Raw genomic sequence first — 21,388 nt, forward strand, 5'->3', positions numbered from 1 at the left:
CGCACCTGATTTCGAGGACGTGTTTTAAGACTTGAAGGTCACTAACTACATCTTAAGGAGATGGGATGGCCAGGTCAAATGGGCAGGAACAATCCCAGGCAACACACCAGAGCAGGAAAGGCCATTTCCTGAAGGGGAGGGGTGAAGATGAAGCCCCATAGACAAACAAACTGACCACAGGGTATAAATCAGGCAAACTGGAAAGCAAAGACAGTGTAGGAAGAGACTGTCCTGGCAACGAAAGAAGAAGCAATACTGATTCCTACCAAGATGAAGATGCTGTGGCTGTGTGTGGCACTGGTTCTGATTGGTGCCCAAAAGGAAGCAGCTGCTGATGTGTCTGAGGTAGGCACAACGACGTCTGACTGTGGTAGGTAGAGTGGAGGATTCCCTAGTTTTGTCTGTTTACCCAAGGGACGAAAGACCAACAGGGAGCTCTACCTATTGGTTTACTCCTAAAATTCCCGCATTGGCTCGTGACTGGTACCCAAATTCAGTTTAGGACGTCTACATGGCTGACAGGGACATAACTATATAAGATATCAACCTGTTGCTTCCCAGAGTGCACAATAGAATTGGGAAGCAGGAACACAGAATTGGGAGCTTGTCTGGGTCCTGCTATGGACTGTGGGCATCCCAGCTAGCATCTTAACTCTAGTGTCAAACAGTCATTCCAGGACTGGAGGAGGCCGAAGTCAGGTAGGCTCCACTGGAGGACCCGAGTGTCCTTAACATATGAAACAAAAGATGTGTAGCTATTGTACCACATTCAAAAACTGTGTTTGGTGATCTCCATTCTCATGACAGAGACAGTGACAAACCCCACAGAGGTGGTGTCCATTGACCACAATGCTAATTCCATCAGTACATCACCATTATGAGCCCTAGCCTAGGTTAAAGGGCAGAAATGTCCATGTGGCAAACCCTCTGTTATTCTCTTACCTAATCCTTTTCTTTCTTCACTGTAGGTTTCTGGGTACTGGTATTCTGTTCTGCTGGCCTCTGACCACAGGGATAAAATAGAAGAAAATGGAAGCATGAGAGTGTTTGTAGAACGTATCGATATTTTGGAGGACTCATCTCTGTCTGTCAAATTCCATACAATGTAAGTGAGAGTCTTTTGAGTAAGGAAGGAAAGAGTGGAAGCCTGGTATCACTGACACATAAGCCTATGTGTGCACACATGCATATATGTGTGCACATGTTGCTTTGTGTGAACACACACACACACTGAGACTGAGCCCAAAGTCTGAGCATTTGGCATTGATCCAGGACTTTGTGGACTCAGAACTTTTCAAGATTCAGAGGGAAGAGTTGGTGACAGGAATTAATTTACCAAGAGTGGAAAGAGGAGGTGGCAGAGGGACATCAGTCATAAATAGTGTGATGGTATTACACAGCAACGACATAGGGGATCAATAGCCTCATTGTCAATCTATCAATTAAAACTTGCATGACCAATAAACTTTCCTGTCTTTCTACGTCCATTATCCCTTGGGAAATGAGATGGTGTCAGATCTTTATCTGAATTTTGCTTCTGTTTTTTGCATTTTGTTTTGTAAGGATCAAAGCTGATAGCATTTGAAAAGCACTTATTTAAGAAATGAGCGTGTGGTGAACACTCATCCTGCCATTCAGAAAACTGGGGATCTTACAGTAGTAGCAACCGTGGTGCATGGTGATAACAGCAATGATGAACTAGTTGTGTGAGTTCTTCCCAAGTACCAGATCAAAGGCAATCCTGTCAGTAAAAGCTGTTTGATAATTGTACCACAAATATTCACAGAAAGGTAGAATAAGAAACTGCAGCAGGCGAGGGAGTCAGTCTTGTTATTACCTCTTGGTCATCCACTTACACTCTTTTCCAGTGAAAACGGACAATGTGCTGCACATGAGTTAGTGTGTGATCCAACAGAGGAGGAAGGAGTATATACTGTTGAGTGTAAGTATACCCCCAAAGTGTCTTCTCTCAATTCTGCTTTTGACTACAAGCTGTCTTACCAAGTCCCTGATTGTTCATCACTTTTACCAATGATTATTTAGGTCCCATCATGGGGACATCTAACAGCCAACATCCCTAGTGACTTCACTGTGGGAGAGAATTACATGTCCAAGCAAATGCCTGGCGCACAACACTGTCAGATGAGAAAGAAGGTGACATGATCTCATGTGCTGCCTGCCATGCAAGTGAAGTCTCAGAATAACAGCAAAGGGGCTGGAGAATCAAGATGGCCATATAGGGTAAGGACACATATAAATAGTTGGAGAAACTTTTAATCATAATGAAGCAGAGAGCACTCATTCCATGAAATAGGAGAGGACAGAACAACATCAGAATAGTAGCTGGAGACTGTCAGACACAGGAAAGCAGGGGAAAAAATGGTGCATTATTGCGGTGACTGATAATTCAACGGCATTCAGGTATCAGCAATCTGAACTCCATCAGCAGTCGGAACTCCACCAGCCACCAGGTGGGTAGGGACTTTCACTGGGAGCTTGGGAGGTGAACCCAGACAAAGAACCGTCCGTCCTGCTGGTCCATTTGATTTGACCAGGAGCAGAGACAGAGCAGCAGATCCCAGGCGGGCAGTGTGAGAGAACAGCATGGATTTCACAGCCCAGTCAGCCCCCTGGAGCCGAATTGGGCGCCATTTTGCATAAAGAGGCAAAAGCAAGGGAAAGGACTGAGCATACCCTGAGCTGGGAGTGAACTCATTTCTGACTCAGTGAATGCAGCATTCTACAGGTTCTACCCAAGACAGGTCTGGGGAGCCCTCAGACCTGACGGCCAGCAGATCAAGAACTCCAGTAGGGGTACATCAGGCGCCATTTTGTACACTGTGGCAAATGCTTTAGGACTGCAAGGGACTACAGTGAACTGCACATGTGCTGAGCCCACGAGAACTCACTGAGTTCTGTGGATTGCACTGGTCCTACAGGAAAATAATACTGACTGTGGCACTGTACGGGTCAAAATAGGTCCATGTGGCACCCAGACCTAAAGCCCAAGAGATTCCGGCAAGATTAGCGCCACCAACAACCTAGCTATATAGGATACCTGGTGTCTCCCTAATCCTGGGACCTGCTCCAATCAAGAGTGCGAGAAAGATTGCAGAGACAACGGTACAACCTCAGCATGATAGCACAGGAGGTGGAGACTGGTGAGCCAGGAGTTGGGGCTAGGCAGTTCTTGGTGGAAATCTAACATAAGAACCCAGACCTGGAACTCACTGGAGGGAGTGGCACAATTGGCTGCAAGCAAAGAGTTGTGTACCAACTGCAAGAAGTAAAATCCAACTGTAGACATGTGGGTGACAGAGCTTAGAAACCTGCCCCAAGGAGAAGCATCTGATTACTAGAAATACAATGACCAAGAGCAAAAGAAGAGACAAAGGCAAAATGAGTGTTACTGAGACTCACCTGCAAAGGAGCAAAACACTATGTCAACCTCAGAGTTCACTGAGGAAGACATCGAGAAAATGGGGGACACAGAATTCAGAAAACTCATTTTAAAGCTTCTAATCAACAATGAGAAGCACATACAAGAGTTCAAAGAATTTAAGGAATATGTTACATAAGAAATAGCAGCAATAAAGAAAATCAAGGCTGATATATCAGAAATGAAGAACACAGTAGAGCAAATTAGAAGTACAGTGGAGAGTCTCCAAAGTAGAATGAAGCAAGCAGAAGAAAGAATCTCAGAACTGGCAGATATTTTCTGTCACCAGGGAGAAGCAAACACAAAGCTGGAAGCAGAGCTGGGTCAGGCCAACAAAAGCACTCAAAAATTGAAAGACACTATCAAAAGGCCAAATATGAGCATTATGGGAGTCCCGGAAGGTGCAGAAAGAGAAACTGGTTTTACAGATACATTTAATGAAGTAATAAAGGAAAAATTTCCCTAATCTAGAGAAAGAATTGGGAAACAACATCCAGGAGGGGCACAGAACTCCCAACAGGCTTGACCAAAAGCAATCTTCACCACCAAGACACATGATCATCAAGCTCTCTTCAATTGAACATAAGGAAAAGATCCTGAAATGCGCATGTGAAAAAAATCAATTGACATATAAAGAAATGCCAATTAAACTCACAGGAGATCTCTCACAGGAAACTCTACAGGCAAGAAGAGAATGGAGTAACATATTCCAGATTCTAAAAGAAAAAATTGTCGGCCCAGGAGAACATATCCAGCAAAGCTTTCTTTTGTCTTCGAAAATGAAAGAAAATTCTTCCACAGCCAGGAAAAGTGAAAACAATTTGCCTCTTCGAAATCTGCCCAACAAATGATACGTCAAGAAGTTCTCTTGACAGAGAAGAGGAATGGCACCCAACAAAACCAAAGGCAAGTGGGAAGAACATCCCAGTAAAATGACAACACAAGACTAAACCAATGAACACCCCATTCCTAAAATGACAGGACCAAAGTACCACCCATACCTATTAACCATGAATGTAAACAGTTGAAAGTCATCAATCAAATGTCATAGATTAGTAGACTGGATTAAAAACAAACCTCATCTATTTGTTGCCCACAGTAGAGACATTTCACCAACAAAGATCCATGCAAACTGTATCTCATGGATTGTGATTTTTTTTTCTTAGTTTCATCTCTTCAAAACCCCTCTTCGGATTAAATCATTCAATGACTCATAGCTCATACAGTAGCATCATATTCTTTAAGAAGGTTCTTGATTTTCTGTCTCAGTTCTTCAGTGACACATTAGTCATTCACTAGCATGTTGTTTAACTTCATGATGCTGTTAATTTATTTTTTTTCTTCCTGTTGTTGCTTTTGTTTTATGGCTCATTTAAGAGGATGTATAGTAGCTATATAATGGAGGCTGTCATATCTAGTAACATGTTATTTAACTTCCTAGCATTGTAAATTTCTATTTTCCTTCCTCTTGTTGATTTTGTGTTGTGACTTTTCATTGAAGGGGATGTACAGTAACTGTGATAAGGAGACTATCATATCCAGATGAGAGGATACAATGCAGTATGCATCTCCATTACCAGACAAAGATAGACTTATAATGAATCTGTTTACTATATTTTGGCAGTATAATGCTGGACTCTCTGCCATTCCCATGCCCACAATAGTGGACATATGACTGTGTATGAAGAATGAACTATACTTTAATAATGATATAGAGGAACTAAGTGGGGGATGGGATTTGGGAGGGGATAAGAGATTTCCCAGGAGCCTATGGAACTGCATCACAAAATGATAATAATAACAAAAAAATTCAAACAAAATAGCAAACGGGCAGGACAGCTTCTTGTTCCTATGCCTTTCTGAGTAGGGCTGGTGCTCACTACTGTGACAACCTTCTCAGGGTGCAGCCTCAGTGTGTGATGCCAAGTGAGAATTAGGAGGAGGTCAGAGGCACATCCTGGCGAGCTGCTGAGGGATATAGGCAGGTCTCAGAAATGACCAGCGTGAGCAGCTGCTGTGGCTACATGTTTCTACCACTGGAGGCCAACCTAGCAGCTTCTGTTTCCACAGACACCACCTCTTGTAGCACAGGGAGGTGCATTACACAACTTAACTCCCTTCCTGAATTTCTTGTGTGGAAGAGACCAGGCAAAGGATGTCAATGGCCTCCTTCTTGGCCAAACAAGTTCTGAGTCTTGTTCTTCTGCCCACAGATGATGGACACAATGTCTTTCGCATCCTTGACATGGTCTCTGATGAGTACGTCATTTTCTATCTCAAGAATGGTGACAATGGGGAAGGCTTCCAGCTGATGGAACTCTATGGTAGGGTCTTTTCACACCAGCTCTTATCGTGGGGGTTCGGGGGGCCGCTGGCAGGGTGGAAGGAAGAAACCCTGCACTCAGGATTATCTCAGCCCCTGACATTCTCCCCACTGTGGAACCAGTGCTCACCCTGGATAACTTCTGTTGGGGTTGGGGAGATCCTGAAGCCTGGCATCAAGTCCAAAACATGCCCTGCTGGTGTCAAATACCTCCCACACCTGACTTCAGCCTGAGCCCCACATGGTGCCATTTCTTTTCCCCTCTGTTGGGGACCCTCCTCTCCTCATTCACCTCCACAACTCAGCATACAAGACCCCGCCGTGACTGTCACTCTTCCCACAGGCCGAGGACCTGATGTAAGGTCAGAAATCAGGGAAAAGTTTGTGCAACTGTGTCAAGAATATGGAATCGTGAAGGAAAACATACTGGACCTAACCAAGACTGGTAAGTTCAGTCTTCTCTTTCTCTTACAAATGACCATGGAACAGAGGAGAAATCCAAGAAATGCGTTCACCCACAGCCAGTCCCCTTGTTCCTATACTGGTGAGTCAGCTGCTTCCTTCCTGGGTCATGAACTGGGGTTGGTGCTTTAACATGTTCTGTTCCTCCTCTGCAGATCGCTGCCTCCAAGCCCGAGACCAGGCATAGGCCTAAGATCTCAGATTGGTGACCTCTGAGAGGACCAGGTGAGAGGGGGTGGGCCAAGAGCTTGTGGGAGGATCTGGGCTTTGACCTCAGATGATTGGATAGGAAGCTGGGGGTGTCAGGTGAGGAAATGGGGGTTTGTGGGGAGAGGTTGCTATTTGGAGTTAGAGGCCCTGGGCTCAAACCCCAGTCTTGTATGGGTTGGGGGATGTCTTGGTCTGGCGCGTGAACTCCTTTGGCCTGGCCCTGCCAAGGCACACGAGGGCAAGCCTTTAGAGTCCATCTCTCTATCTAAGGCAGGCTCAGTTTTATGCTGATCACCTACCATGGTCTGTGAGCTACATGAGAACCATCAGGATGGTCCTGGGTAGAAAACAGCTTCTCCAGCCTTAGCAGCAATGAAAGAGGAGATAGTGATGCTGAAGTCACAGATTCACTGTGTGGCAGCCAGGCAAGGGGAAAGAGGCACAGGCCTGAGGAACTCCCAGAAACACAGGTTGGGATGGAAAGCCTAGTGGGGTGGAGTGTGGTGTGAGTATGAGACGTCTGTGTGTGTCGAGGGGCCATGTTCCCATCCAGGAGATCAACTCGCTCGCCCTCCAAGCTTGGCTACAGGGCTTCTCCCGTTGTTGCTCTCCAATCTGGGAACAGCCCTGTCTGAACTCCCCTTTGGGCTCCAACTTGGAAAACAGACTTCAAGATTCCCCATCTGTTTTCTGCCTCAGGTCAGTTACAGGGCTTCATTCAGGTGAAATAGGTATTCCTCTGCAAGACTTGCATAAAGCTGTCACTTACCTAAGGTAGCCGGTCTTTGTTCAGCTCCTCAACTTCCCACAAACTTCTAGCAAATATCTTTGGCTGGAGTCAACAGTACCCACTTTAGTATTTCTTGTGTCTCTTTTTGTTTTTTAAGAGAGAGTTAGTTGGGAAAATTTAAGAAGGCATCAGCCAGGGGAGGAGAATCATTTGCTCTGTGCTCTTCACCCTACTCTTTTCCTGAAAACAAGTTAAGTGAGAACATTCACAGGAGATGCAGCTCTCCACCATGTCCACCCAGGAGATGTTTATAATTGCCTGTGTCTTCTTTCTCCTCTGTGTATTATGCTCCAGGTAACTGCCTGCTCGCCTCAGCACCAGCCTCTCTGCATTCCTGGCCATCACATCCCTCCAGGTCAAGTTCTAGGGCCTGATTCCTGTCACTACTCTTGCATGTGAAGTGTCCTCCACGCATCCTCAGGATTGTCCCTTACTGCCAGCACTCCCTCTGTAATCAAAGGTCCTTGGGGATTTCTGACTCTCTCTGTCATACCCTAGGGAACGTGAGCATGATCTGCCTCTACACTTGCAATAAATGATGCACCTTGCAGTGTTGTGCATTGTCTCTGTGCCCATGAGGGTGTGGGGCTCATGGAGGGGAGTGACCAATTCCCTTGGCCATGCATCAGCTATCCTCTTCTGGCTTCTCCAAACCTCTGCCACGTCCCAGGATTCTTCCTTCCCCAGTCCCCATTCATCCACACTCTCAGGTCTCTGGGAGTGTGGCTTGATCTGTCATTTGCCCCATTTCTTGTGGCCTCATAAGCTCTGGGTTCACACATACCCCAAGATTATAGGACATGGTTGTGTGTAATCTGCCTCCAGTTTGATTGCCTTCTTTTGGCTCTTTTGCACCCCACTGAGCAGTGGTTTGTGCCCTTCCTGTTCTACCTCCATATAGCACTCTGCTAATGTGCATGGGCCATGGTCAAGTGTCTTGTGTCCTTACATCCATGTGGTGGAGCTAGAAGAAGTCTATGGCTCCTGAGTTTGATCTTGCCCTGGCCATCAAAGACATTTGGTAATAAAACACTGTAAGGAAGATCTCTTTCCCTCTCTCTGATTCTCTCTCTGTTTTTCTTCCTTCCTCTTTTTCCCCCCTCATCCCCCCTGGTTTGCTTCTCCTCTCTCTCACTTTTTTCTCCCTCTCCCTTCTTCTCCCACTGTAACTCTATTTCAAATAAATAAAATGACCCCCTTAAAAAAAGATCTCTATAAGTCTTGCTGTGACCCTCTCTCCACCCTGGAATTACTGTGTTTCATGGAGGCACCAAGAGAAACAAGCAGGTGTTGCTGAGGCCAGTTTGTGGCACTAACGATGCATCTCCATGCCCCAATTCCGCCAACCATCCACTTCATGAGATGGCCTCTGTCATTTCACACCCATGGAAGACCTTGCATTATCTGTGAGTCTGTGAAGTAGATCCCACCGAATGCAAGCAATATCTGTCTCCATCAAATAGTACTTGGCAGGGACAAAAAGGTCTAACAGCCATCAACCTTTCCTTTAAAAATTTTTAAAGATGTATTTATTTTTATTTGAAAGGCAGAATATACAAAGAAAGAAGGAGAGACAGATAGAGGAGGTCTTCCATCTGCCTGTTTACTCCTCAAATGACCACTATGGTGGGAGGTAAGCTGATTTGATGCCAGGGGCCAGGATCTTCTTCCAGGTCTCTAACACAGGTGCAGGCGCCCAAGTGCCATAATTAGGGTTCTAGATTGGAAATAGGGCACCTAAGACACATATAGAATGCCAGCACCACAGCACAAGATTAGCTTGCTATGCCATTGCATGGGATGGGCATTTGGACCAGTTCTTAGGATGCCACTCGGGACACCTGCATCCCATGCCAGAGAGCTTGAGTTCAAGGCCAGTCTCTCCTATTCCAGCCTCTTGCTGATGTGCAACTAGGGAGTGAGCAATGATGTGTCAAGTAGATGGGTGACTACTACCCACATACGAGACCCTTGTTTGAGTTCCTAGCTCTTGGACCTGGCCCCATATGGCCCTTGTATGTCTTAGAGAGTGAGCCAACTCACAGAGCACTGGATACAGTTCTCAGGCTTTCTTTTTATCTTAGTAGTAAGAAATTATTTGCCTTGGATTTCATGCTCTACTCAGCAGACATTAAAAGCTGGATCAAAATGGACCAACCTGTTTCCAACTCATGTAATTGTATCCCACAATAAGACTCAAGGAGAGACCTTGAGCCTGGGTGGAGGGAGCTCTCAGTAGCGTGGTGGCTGCTGGGGGTACCTGAGCCAGGTTAGACACAATGCTAGGGGCCCTAACCCAAAACACCACTGCCAGATGGTGAGCAAGTCCAGGGGTTGCTTAGGCCCGAGTGTTTTCTCCCTTCATGGTAAGTATACCGTGAAGGGATCTCTCGGGAACTCAGGTCAGTCCCTGGCTCAACAGCCGCCATCTTGAGCTTGGCGATGGCCAGACTGCCAACTGATGCTGGGCTCTGCTCGCTGGGTATGGGCACCCAACAGTGAGCTCTGGAGTCCTGGGGATGTGGATAAGGCCACTGTACATGTAGATGATGAATTAATCTTGAAGGAATCCCAACTACAGGGTCACTGTACTTGCAGGTAAGTGAGGGGACTGAGACCTGATGTTTTGAACAGGAGAGATTGGAAGATCTGTTTGGGTCAGACTGATGCACCAGCCCACATTGGAGTCCTAAGTTGGGCTTGTTAGCATGGAACATTGCTGACCACCACATGCCAGTCCACACAAAAGTTAAGGCTGGGGAACTGTCTGGCAGGGATAGGCCCCAGTACCTGACTGAATGTCAGAACAAGGGATGGGTCACAATAGGCAGGGCCATGATACTAAGCAGCATGCCAGAGACCCAGGTCCGGGGGTAGATTCTGTGAGTGATATGTGGGCCAAACGCTGTGGAAATACAAGTCCAACTGGTTAGCTCAAGCGTTGGGTGATGGGCTGAGCTAGGTGTGACCATGAACCTGCCTACACTCACAGGTACAGGGACTGAGAATGATCTGGCCAGATCCAGACTACAGCATCTGCACCTGCATCCTAAAATGGTGTGGGGCGGGCCAGGCCATAATATTCACCAGCTCGTATTAGGTCAAGATGGAAGGGCAGGCTATGCCTAACACCCACAGGTATGCCTGAGATCTGGGTCTGGGGGTGGGTGTGGTAGGGGAATGTGGGAAACTTTCCCAGTGGGTCATAACTCCAGCTGGTGAGCACATAGTCCAGGCCTGGGGGTCAGGCAAGCTGGGCAAGGTAGCTCCAACTATTGGCTAATGTGTGGATTGGAACTGGAAGGGGGCAGGTCAGGCAGGGCTGAGCACACCTTAGCTCACTGGCAAATGCAGAAACCAGGCCGGTGCACAGGTCATGCTGGGCTAGGCTGTCACACCTACCAGTTTGCATGAGCCAGAGATGGGAGCAGACTTAGTAGGGCCAGGTTCCAGCACCCACCAGCGAGAGTTGGAACTGGAGGCAGGACAGGTCAGGCCAGGCTACAGCATCCAAAGCCAAAGGCCGTGACAGGTGAGGGACTATGCCAAGCTGGGTTAGAGCAAACCCAGAGACATGCAAGATCTATGGCTGGGAACAGGCCTGGTGGGGAGCTGGACTGGGCTAAACTCCAGCACCTACTGGTGCTCATGCGAACCAGGGTAGGTGTCGAACAGTCTAAGCTAGGTCTTTGACCCTGCAGAGCCAGGTGTGAGCTGTGTCTTGGTGTGGACCAGGCTTGGCTGGGTTGTAACACCCAACAATAAAAACTGGAATGGGTTGAAGGCCAGTCAGGAAAGGACACTGTTCCTGCTAGGACAGGAGGTGGACTAAGTAGGGCTGGCCCATGGAGCCACCCATGTGTGTGAGATCTGGCATTGAGAAAGGTTCTGATGGAGGAGCTTGGGGAACTTCTCTGTTGGTACACAGTTCCTACAGGTGAGCACAAGAACCAAGAAAGGGAGCAGCCCAGACCAAGCCAGGGAACAATACCCACTGGCATACATTTGGCGCAGGTCTGGGGCAAACCAGGCAGGGCCAGTTCACATCACCCACTGGTGAAGCTGAGCTCCAGAGCAGAGTGTGGGCCAGGGCGGGTTCAATTTCAACACATGCCAGTTCACATGAGGGATAGGACTGGGGACTGGCTGGGCTGGGTGAGGCTGTAGCCCCCACCAACATGAGCTGGAATTGGGAGGTGAGCCAGGCCCAGCTAGACTACAGCACCCACTGGCAAATGCCCAGGTGAGGCAGGCCATGCCAGACCAGGCCACAGTAACCAACAGGCACACATGGGACACAGCGGGGGACGGGCTGCATGGGGCTCCCATGCTGGACCACCACTCCCATTGGGAAGCGAGTTGGGGTGGGGACAGACCAGACCAAGCAACGCTACAACACTTGTTGGCTTCGTGTGAGCTAGATCAATGAGAAGCCAGACTGGGTTGACTATTCCTACTGCTGCATGCATAAGTTAGAGTGGGTGTGGGTTGGTTGGGCTTTGCCGCAGCATCAACTAGCAGATGCTAGCACAGGGGGCTAATTCTGTCAAGTTAACCTGCAGAACTGCCTGGAGAATGAAGCATCCAGGAATGGGATTGGTTCCAATAGGGAAACAGTGGGTACCTCCCTCTTGGATTACCACTCCCACTGGTGAGCATGAGAACCAGAACTGGAGCAGGCTTGGCTAGACAGAGAATGGCACCCACTGGCACGTGTGTGGGCTGGATAGTGTGGCTGGTTGGACTGAACTAGGCTTCAATGCCTATTGACATGTATGAGAACTGGATGGGATGTGGAACAAACTGAACCAGTCTGCTATACATACTGGCAAGCGCAGGAACCAGTGCAGGGAGTGGGCCTGGTGGGAATTATCGTGGGTCACTTCGACTAGGCTGCAGCTCCCACTAGTTTGCATGAGTGCCAAGTGTGTGGTGGGCAGGATCTGGCTGGGCTCCAACATTGGTTTGTGTAGAAGACAGGGCTGGAGGCAGAACTGATCCAGCAATTGCAACTACCAGCATATACATAATCTGATTTGGACATTGGACTGTGCTGAACCCCGTATTGGCAAACACACACAAGAATCACGTCTGGGATCACCTCAGATGAAGTTTCTCCAGGGATCCTACCAACTGAATTGCTAGACTCAGCACCCCATTCATGAAGAGAATTGCAGGTTCAGTGGTCTAACCATGGAGTGTATGTGTCAAAGCTGAGCCCCTTCGGTGGCTTAGATGGGGCAGTGGACAACATATCCAGGTGCACATGGAGGATATGAAAGTACATTGGAGCCTGTGGAGGACGCCTGGTACCATGACAGAGGACAGAACAAATTGATCAACTACACCAGCCAAGTGCTGGCCGTGAATATATGGGCAAATGGAGACTCTAAGGTGGACTATGTCAACCAGTGGATTCGGGAGCAATTTCGTCGTGCTTAGAGTGGTGAGACTGGCAGTAATTCAGAAATGTTGAACAACTGAAACCTCTTGAGCGGGACTCTCAAGCATGCAACACATCCAGGACCCTGAGGTGGTATCGGTTGGCTGACTTCCATCCCAGGATGCAGAGGCATTTGGGAGACTTGGTGTAGCCTATCCATTTGTCCTCCTTACCCCCAGATACAGGAAGGAAAAAAGAGAATGTGGAAATGGTGATTTCATCCACCTTCCTGTAACCCTTGACCCTTATCAACCTATTCAACTATCACCAAAATAAACATAATTAATTTTTAAAAGAATCAAGAATATTGGTGTAACTACTATAGACCCAACCATGTGACATTTAACAACTTATTATCATAGCAATGAGTGTGCAGTGTTAAAATGTGCAGGAGTACATTGGGTGGCAAAAAGAAAGCAAAAACAAAAGAGGCAAGGTAGACATATTCTACTTAAGGTGCTTGAACTACACATGGGGTGCTATTACACAGTCCCCTGAAGGTAGATTGCCACAAGCCAGTGAAGTGTCCTGTTAAAATAGAAGATTTTAAACAACAGAACCTTATCTCTATACCAAGGATTGCAATACTGTGATCTGCATGCCAAATCCAGTCCATTTCTCCATTTTATATACTCCATGAGGCAAAGACAGTATTAATGTGAGGCCAAGAACATTAACTTCCAACCCCATTGGGACAAATACTAGTTCAAAAACATAATTCCATTCTCATTAATAGATCAGCACTTTAAAAAACACACTATAGAATTGATATGTTTTACATAGAATTCCAATCAAAATGTGGAAATACGTTTTCTCCTTCATTAGATAAAATTCTATTGAATTTTGCCACTTGGCCTGAAAGGTCTAAAATACTTACTATGTAATCCTTGTGAAAATAGTGCTTGAGTGTCATTAAGTGTACTGATTGAATGATTGATTGTAGAGTGGCAGTGAGGACAGTGGAGAAAGAGACACAGAAAGAGGGACTCTCCCACAAATGCCTGCAATAGCAGGTTTGGGCCAGGATAAAGCCAAGATCCCAGGACCCCTTGAGGGCCCATGTAAGTGGCAGTGACCCATGCCACTGGATCATCACCACTGCATCCCAAGGGGCACATTAGCAGGAAGCAGGAACACAACCCACAGCCAGGACTCAAACACCGGCCCTCTCATAGGTGACACACGAGTCATGCTGCTTCATAACGTCTGAGGAGCTAATGCCCGTCCCCAGGCAGCCCTTTATTCCTAATTCTATTTACTGTGATGATTTGTTTTGTGTTTCCCCCAAATAACCATATCCATCACATTAAACCCCTGAGAATGCCCTGAAGATGGGCATTCAGTCATATGACTGTGTCAGTCCCAACTTACTTTTAAGCTGTCCAGTTATTGTTCTTTCAATATCACGAATGATTTAAGCCTTGGTGCAAAAAAGATAATGTCAAATGAACTCCCAGAGGAAATATTAAACCAGGACACCCCAGGGCACTCTCCTTGGCTTAGAGGCTTTGCCATTTGATGTTCTTATCCAGAACAAACTTCATTGGAAATTCTCTGTGCCTGGAATTGGAACCACAGAGAACCAACTGTTGTGCTTACAAGTTAGCATTTCAGAAACTTTGTCCTACTGGTTTCAAAAAGCTCATGAGTTCTGAGAAGCATAGAGAAATTGTGGCTGATCACCTGGAGGACAGTAACATGCAGGTCCCCGGGAATGACCAGAGATCGGACAGACACAGCAGCTCCCAGCTGCTGGGTTCCACATTTCAAATGTCACTCGAGCTTCACTCTCCCATGCTCCACTTAGTCCTGAGTTAGTCATGCACACAGCTTTCCTCCTTTCTCTATGGATAAGCCTGTCTCTGGGCCCTTCTCCTTGCTGCTCCCTTTGGCTGAAAAAGTTGTCTCCAAACAGCACAGGGCTCACACAGCCTGCGTGTCACCTCACAGAGCCCTGAGTTTACACTGGTGCACACTCCCTCTCCCTGCCCTTTTTATCTGTTCCCGGCTGAAGTATGACCCCTCTCCAGTGAACGCACCATGAAGCCAAAGGCATCAGTGGTCTCCAGCGAGATGGAAGGTGGAAGCTCAGGAGGCAGCCATGCGTCCTGTCCCAAGCAATTCCTGTCCACATGCAGGCTCCCTCAGAAGCCAGGCCTGCGGCTCTCTTGACACAAATCACGTATCACTGCCATGACACAGGCACAACCACTGCCTCACTTCCCCAAGCCAAGAGTGCCACCCACCAGCTCCCCTCCAACAAGGCCAGGAGAAGGCAGGCTCCAGAGGCCTGGCCCAGAGCCTTCTCTGGGATTTTCAACTAAGTCCTTATGCAAGAGCCTTGCAGTGACCAGGAATCTCTTAGTTGCATGTTATTGCTGATTTGCATTTATTTATTTGAAAGCTGGACAGGAAGATACACACAACAGGGAGAGATTACCCACTCTCCACATACCCACAATACTCCGAGTGTGCCAGGACGCACTTGGGAGACAAAACCCAACCTGAGCCTCCCACCTGTGTGGCAGCAACCCAAGGGCTTGAACCATCCCTTGCTGCCTCTCAGGGTGCACGGCAGCAACAACCTGGAATGGCACATGAAGGCATGACTCAAACCCCTGTTAGCCAGTATGGGCACCCAAGGCAGTGTAACATAACCACTGTGGCAAATCCCCAAGGATCCACATATTTCTTCTCCATTGTAAATTTGGAACAGTAAGATGACCGAAATCACATATTGCAGTGAAGACTGAAATCAATCTTAGGCATTAGATGTGTCTCAAACTATTTTCTATGCTTTCTTTTCCATCATTCTTTCCACATACCTCTCGAATCCATTAGTTGATAATCAAATTCAATTTTGACATCTACCTTTTGACTTGGAATTAAGGTTACAATATGGTGCCTGATGAATACAGAGTTAGGGCTGGCAGTGGGATGTCATAAGTAGTAGCTGAGTCTCCCATCAGCATACCAACCTGGAAAAGGTGGGGTTCCCTGGGAGGTTCACAGGCTTCTACCTGTTCTGAGACAGGATCAGTGGACGAAATATTTTTCAAGGCGCTCAGCCTCCAACAAGATGTGTCAAGCTCAGTTCTTCCATCTCAAAGCCAGCGAAACGCATAGATGCCTCTGAGGTGGAAGTGATATGGGCTCCAAAACAACAGTGACTGGATCTCAGTTGAGCAGGAACTGGGGAGTGTCCACCAAAGGTGAGGCATGGCTGTGTAATGGGGCCACAGTTCCTAGACTTAGCGCCTTTTGCCGGACCCATCCCATGACATCAGCCTCTTTCTGGCTGGGGTGGGAGGGAAACACTAGGAGAAGGTGTTTATCACAAGGCAAGTGTTGACTGAAGCTTTCAACAGCCCAGCTGGCAACACCAGACCCTGACTCTCCACATTGCTCTCACTCAGTGGGCTCTTCACATGCACACTCTCTCCACACCTCTGCACCCTCCCTCATTCTCAAGGCCTTCCCAAGTCCTACCACATACAGAAGCAGGCTGTGATCCCACCACGTCCACATATGCCAGACACTTATGCTGAGGGTGTTATGCTCATCATTCCATTGAATCCCTACTGCAGCCTCCTCGGCAGGCATAACTATCCTCAGGAAGAGAAAATGGAGAGGAATCCTCTAGGGAAGTAAATATGTCCTCACAGCTTCAAAATGGCAGGGGCAGGAATGGAGCAGGCCTGCAGGACTCCAAAGCCTGTGCCCGTAAGCACATTCTACACAATCATCATCCCTCATCTCTCCCCTTTACCATGGTCTGGATTTAGTTGGGCCATTGCATGTGCCTATCAACTTCAACTGTTACTGAGTATATCACACATTTTGTGCCTATCAACTCCAATTGTTACTGAATATGTCACACATTTAGTGCCTATCAACTTCAACTGTTACTGAGTATATCACACATTTCTCCAAATTCACCACAGGTTGCATGAAGGATGGGACAGTGGCATTAAAAACTTATATATTTGAGAGTCAGTTAAGTATTTGTATGTGGATCTGCGAGGAACACACATACAGAGAGAGAAAGAGAAAACTTCCATTCACTAATTCACTCCCACATTGCCACTTTGGCCTAGAGTTTCATCATTGTTTCCCATGCAGGTGTACAAGCCCTGGTTTTCCCAGACCATTAGCAAAATGCTGGAGCAGAAGAGGAGCCACCAGGGCTTGAAATGGTGTCCATACAGGATGCCAGTGTCACAGGTAGTAGCTTTATACACTGTGACAAACACCTGACTCAGGACTCATATCTTGCATTGATAGACTCTTGTGTACTGTGACATAGAATTACGCTGTGTGACAAATACGTTCCCATTCATGGGGAACAAAGAAGGCCATGGGGACTGAGTTCAGTGAATAAAGAAAAGAGATGAAAATGTACTGAGCAGCTTTGTTCAACACCTTTCAGTGCTTTTTAATGAGTACTTTGCCTGGAATATTTGCTTGGTTCGAGACTTGGAAAACCTGGGTAGTTCACCCAACTCCACTCACCCAAAAGAGTTGGGGGAACACTTGGCCTTCTCCACATGCACCATCCTCTCCTTCCACACGTAATGAGCTTTCTGATGCGCTGCAAGAGCCATAGCTGAATCTGTTTCCCAGTGGCAGTGCTGTTGCCCATCCACTTCTCAGCTTGAGAACATGTTTTAAGAATTGAAGGTCACGGGCCCGGCGACATGGCCTGGCAGCTAAAGTCCTCGCGTTGAATGTGCTGGGATCCCATATGGGTGCCGGTTCCAATCCCGGCATCTCCACTTCCCATCCAGCTCCCTTCTTGTGGCATTGGAAAGCAGTTGAGGACGGCCCAAAGCTTTGGGACCTTGCACCCATGCGGGAGACCTGGAAGAGGTTCCTGGTTCCCCGCATCGGATTGGCGCTCACCCGCCCATTGCAGCTCACTTGGGGAGTGAAACATCGGATGGAAGATCTTCCACTCTGTCTCTCCTCCTCTCTGTATATCCGGCTTTCCAATAATAATAAATCTTTTTTTAAAAAAGAATTGAAGGTCACTAACTACATCTTAAGGAGATGGGATGGCCAGGTCTCAAATGGGCAGGAACAATCCCAGGCAACACACCAGAGCAGGAAAGGCCATTTCCTGGAGGGGAGTGGCGAAGCTGGAGCCGCATGGACAAATAACCATGCCACAAGGTATAAAATCAGGCAAACTGGAAAGCAAAGACAGTGTAGGAAGAGACTGTCCTGGCAACGACAAAAGAAGCAATACTGATTCCTACCAAGATGAAGATGCTGTGGCTGTGTGTGGCACTGGTTCTGATCGGTGCCCAAAAGGAAGCAGCTGCTGATGTGTCCGAGGTAGTGTGTGGGATACAGTGACATCCGACTGTGGTGGGTAAAGTGGAGGATTCCCTAGTTTTGTCTGTTTACCTAAGGGACAAAAGACCAACAGGGAGCTCTACCTATTGGTTTACTCCGTCAATTCCTGCATTGGCTCATGACTGGTACCCAAATTCAGTTTAGGACTTCTACATGGCTGACAGGGACATAACTATATAAGATATCAACCTGTTGCTTCCCAGAGTGCACAATAGAATTGGGAAGCAGGAACATAAAATTGGGAGCTTGTCTGGGTCCTGCTATGGGCTGTGGGCATCCCAGCCAGCATCTTAACTCTAGTGTCAAACAGTCACTCCTGGACTGGAGGACGCTGAAGTCAGGTAGGCTCCACTGGAGGACCTGAGGGTCCTTAAAATATGAAACAAAAGATGTGTAGCTATTGTATCACATTCAAAAACTGTGTTTGGTGATCCCCATTCTCATGGGAGAGACAGTGACAAACCCCACAGAGGTGGTGTCCATTGACCGTATTCTAATTCCATCAGTACATCACCATTATGAGCCCTAGCCTAGGTTAAAGGGCAGAAATGTCCATGTGGCAAACCCTCTGCTGTTCTCTTACTTAATCCTTTTCCTTCTTCACTGTAGCTTTCTGGGTACTGGTATACTGTTCTGCAGGCCTCTGACCACAGGGAAATAATAGAAGAAAACGGAAGCATGAGAATAATTGCGAAGCACATTGATGTCTTGAGAAATTCGTCTCTGGTTTTTGTATTACATACAATGTAAGTGAGACTCTTTCACGTAAGGAAGGAGAGAGTGGAGACCTGGTATCACTGACACATAAGCCTATGTGTACACACATGCATATATGTGTGCACATGTTGCTTTGTGTGAACACACACACACACTGAGACTGAGCCCAAAGTCTGAGCATTTGGCATTGATCCAGGACTTTGTGGACTCAGAACTTTTCAAGATTCAGAGGGAAGAGTTGGTGACAGGAATTAATTTACCAAGAGTGGAAAGAGGAGGTGGCAGAGGGACATCAGTCATAAATAGTTTGAGGGCATTACACAGCATCAACATGGGGGATCAACAGTCTCATTGTGAATCTATCACCTACAGCTTGCATGACCAAGATCATTCAGGTCTTTCCAGTTTCATCTTCTTTTAGGTAAAAAGGAGATGGTCACAGTTCTCTCTCTGAAATTTGTTTGATTCTGTATTTTGCTTTTGTGAGGAACTTACCTGGTGACATTTGTCAACCGCTCAGTTAAGAAATGAGCGTGTGGTGAACATTCAGTCTGCCATTCAGAAAACTAGGGATCTTGCGGTGGCAGCAACAGTGGTGAGTGGTGTTAACAGCAATGATGAACTAGTTGTGTGAGTTCTTCCCAAGTACCAGATCAAAGGCAATCCTGTCAGTAAAAGCTGTTTGATAATTGTACCACAAATATTCACAGAAAGGTAGAATAAGAAACTGCAGCAGGCGAGGGAGTCAGTCTTGTTATTACCTCTTGGTCATCCACTTACACTCTTTTCCAGTGACAACGGACAATGTGCTGCACATGAGTTAGTGTGTGATCCAACAGAGGAGGAAGGAGTATATACTGTTGAGTGTAAGTATACCCCCAAAGTGTCTTCTCTCAATTCTGCTTTTGACTACAAGCTGTCTTACCAAGTCCCTGATTGTTCATCACTTTTACCAATGATTATTTAGGTCCCATCATGGGGACATCTAACAGCCAACATCCCTAGTGACTTCACTGTGGGAGAGAATTACATGTCCAAGCAAATGCCTGGCGCACAACACTGTCAGATGAGAAAGAAGGTGACATGATCTCATGTGCTGCCTGCCATGCAAGTGAAGTCTCAGAATAACAGCAAAGGGGCAGGACAAGCTCTTGTTCCTATGCCTTTCTGAGTAGGGCTGGTGCTCACTACTGTGACAACCTTCTCAGGGTGCGGCCTCAGTGTGTGATGCCAGTGAGAATTAGGAGGAGGTCAGAGGCACATCCTGGCGAGCTGCTGAGGGATGTAGGCAGGTCTCATAGACCAGCGTGAGCAGCTGCCGTGGCTACATGTTTCTACCACTGGAGGCCAACCTAGCAGCTTCTGTTTCCACAGACACCACCTCTTGTAGCACAGGGAGGTGCATTACTAACCAACTTCCCTTCTTGACTTTCTTGTGTGGAAGAGACCAGGCAAAGGATGTCAATGGCCTCCTTCTTGGTCAAACAAGTTCTGAGTCTTGTTCTTCTGCCCACAGATAATGGACACAATGTCTTTCGCATCCTTGACATGGTCTCTGATGAGTACGTCATTTTCTATCTCAAGAATGGTGACAATGGGGAAGGCTTCCACCTGATGGAACTCTATGGTAGGGTCTTTTCACACCAGCTCCCATCGTGGGGGTTCGGGGGGCCGCTGGCAGGGTGGAAGGAAGAAACCCTGCACTCAGGATTATCTCAGCCCCTGACATTCTCCCCACTGTGGAACCAGTGCTCACCCTGGATAACTTCTGTTGGGGTTGGGGAGATCCTGAAGCCTGGCATCAAGTCCAAAACATGCCCTGCTGGTGTCAAATACCTCCCACACCTGACTTCAGCCTGAGCCCCACATGGTGCCATTTCTCTTCCCCTCTGTTGGGGACCCTCCTCTCCTCATTCACCTCCACAACTCAGCATACAAGACCCCGCCATGACTGTCACTCTTCCCACAGGCCGAGGACCTGATGTAAGGTCAGAAATCAGGGAAAAGTTTGTGCAACTGTGTCAAGAATATGGAATCGTGAAGGAAAACATACTGGACCTAACCAAGACTGGTAAGTTCAGTCTTCTCTTTCTCTTACAAATGATCATGGAACAGAGGAGAAATCCAAGAAACGCGTTCACCCACAGCCAGTCCCCTTGTTCCTATACTGGTGAGTCAGCTGCTTCCTTCCTGGGTCATGAATAGAGGTTGGTGCTTTAACATGTTCTGTTCCTTCTCTGCAGATCGCTGCCTCCAAGCCCGAGACCAGGCATAGGCCTAAGATCTCAGATTGGTGACCTCTGAGAGGACCTGGTGAGAGGGGGTGGGCCAAGAGCTTGTGGGAGGATCTGGGCTTTGACCTCAGATGATTGGGAAGGAAGCTGGGGGTGTCAGGTGAGGAAATGGGGGTTTGTGGGGAGAGGTTGCTATTTGGAGTTAGAGGCCCTGGGCTCAAACCCCAGTCTTGTATGGGTTGGGGGATGTCTTGGTCTGGCGCGTGAACTCCTTTGGCCTGGCCCTGCCAAGGCACACGAGGGCAAGCCTTTAGAGTCCATCTCTCTATCTAAGGCAGGCTCAGTTTTATGCTGATCACCTACCATGGTCTGTGAGCTACATGAGAACCATCAGGATGGTCCTGGGTAGAAA

General features: G+C 47.4%; 1 protein-coding gene across 2 annotated transcripts; it reads left to right on the forward strand.

Moving 5' to 3' along the window:
• The first annotated feature begins 226 nt into the window (after positions 1 to 226).
• Positions 227 to 21,072, forward strand: LOC131481890 (allergen Fel d 4-like). Of its 2 annotated transcripts, none has more exons than XM_058672521.1 (6): positions 227 to 345; positions 969 to 1,105; positions 19,535 to 19,608; positions 20,259 to 20,369; positions 20,712 to 20,813; positions 20,986 to 21,072. In XM_058672521.1, the coding sequence occupies exons 1-6, from the start codon at positions 271 to 273 to the stop codon at positions 21,015 to 21,017; spliced, it is 531 nt and encodes a 176-aa protein (XP_058528504.1). In that variant the 5' UTR covers positions 227 to 270; the 3' UTR covers positions 21,018 to 21,072. The 2 variants fall into 2 exon arrangements, with proteins under 2 accessions (XP_058528504.1, XP_058528503.1); XM_058672520.1 differs by lacking the exons at positions 19,535 to 19,608; positions 20,259 to 20,369; positions 20,712 to 20,813; positions 20,986 to 21,072 and adding exons at positions 1,869 to 1,942; positions 5,653 to 5,763; positions 6,106 to 6,207; positions 6,380 to 6,447.
• The last annotated feature ends 316 nt before the right edge of the window (positions 21,073 to 21,388 follow it).

Source organism: Ochotona princeps, chromosome 14, assembly GCF_030435755.1.
Source record: "Ochotona princeps isolate mOchPri1 chromosome 14, mOchPri1.hap1, whole genome shotgun sequence".
NCBI lineage: Eukaryota > Metazoa > Chordata > Mammalia > Lagomorpha > Ochotonidae > Ochotona > Ochotona princeps.

Bases quoted from the DNA above. Each gene is read 5' to 3' on its own strand.
- LOC131481890 (XM_058672521.1), top strand. From the start codon at position 271: ATGAAGATGCTGTGGCTGTGTGTGGCACTGGTTCTGATTGGTGCCCAA. The intron at 1,106-19,534 runs GTAAGTGAGAGT...ACTCTTTTCCAG, and splicing joins TCTGTCAAATTCCATACAAT to TGACAACGGACAATGTGCTG. The intron at 19,609-20,258 runs GTAAGTATACCC...TTCTGCCCACAG, and splicing joins AGGAGTATATACTGTTGAGT to ATAATGGACACAATGTCTTT.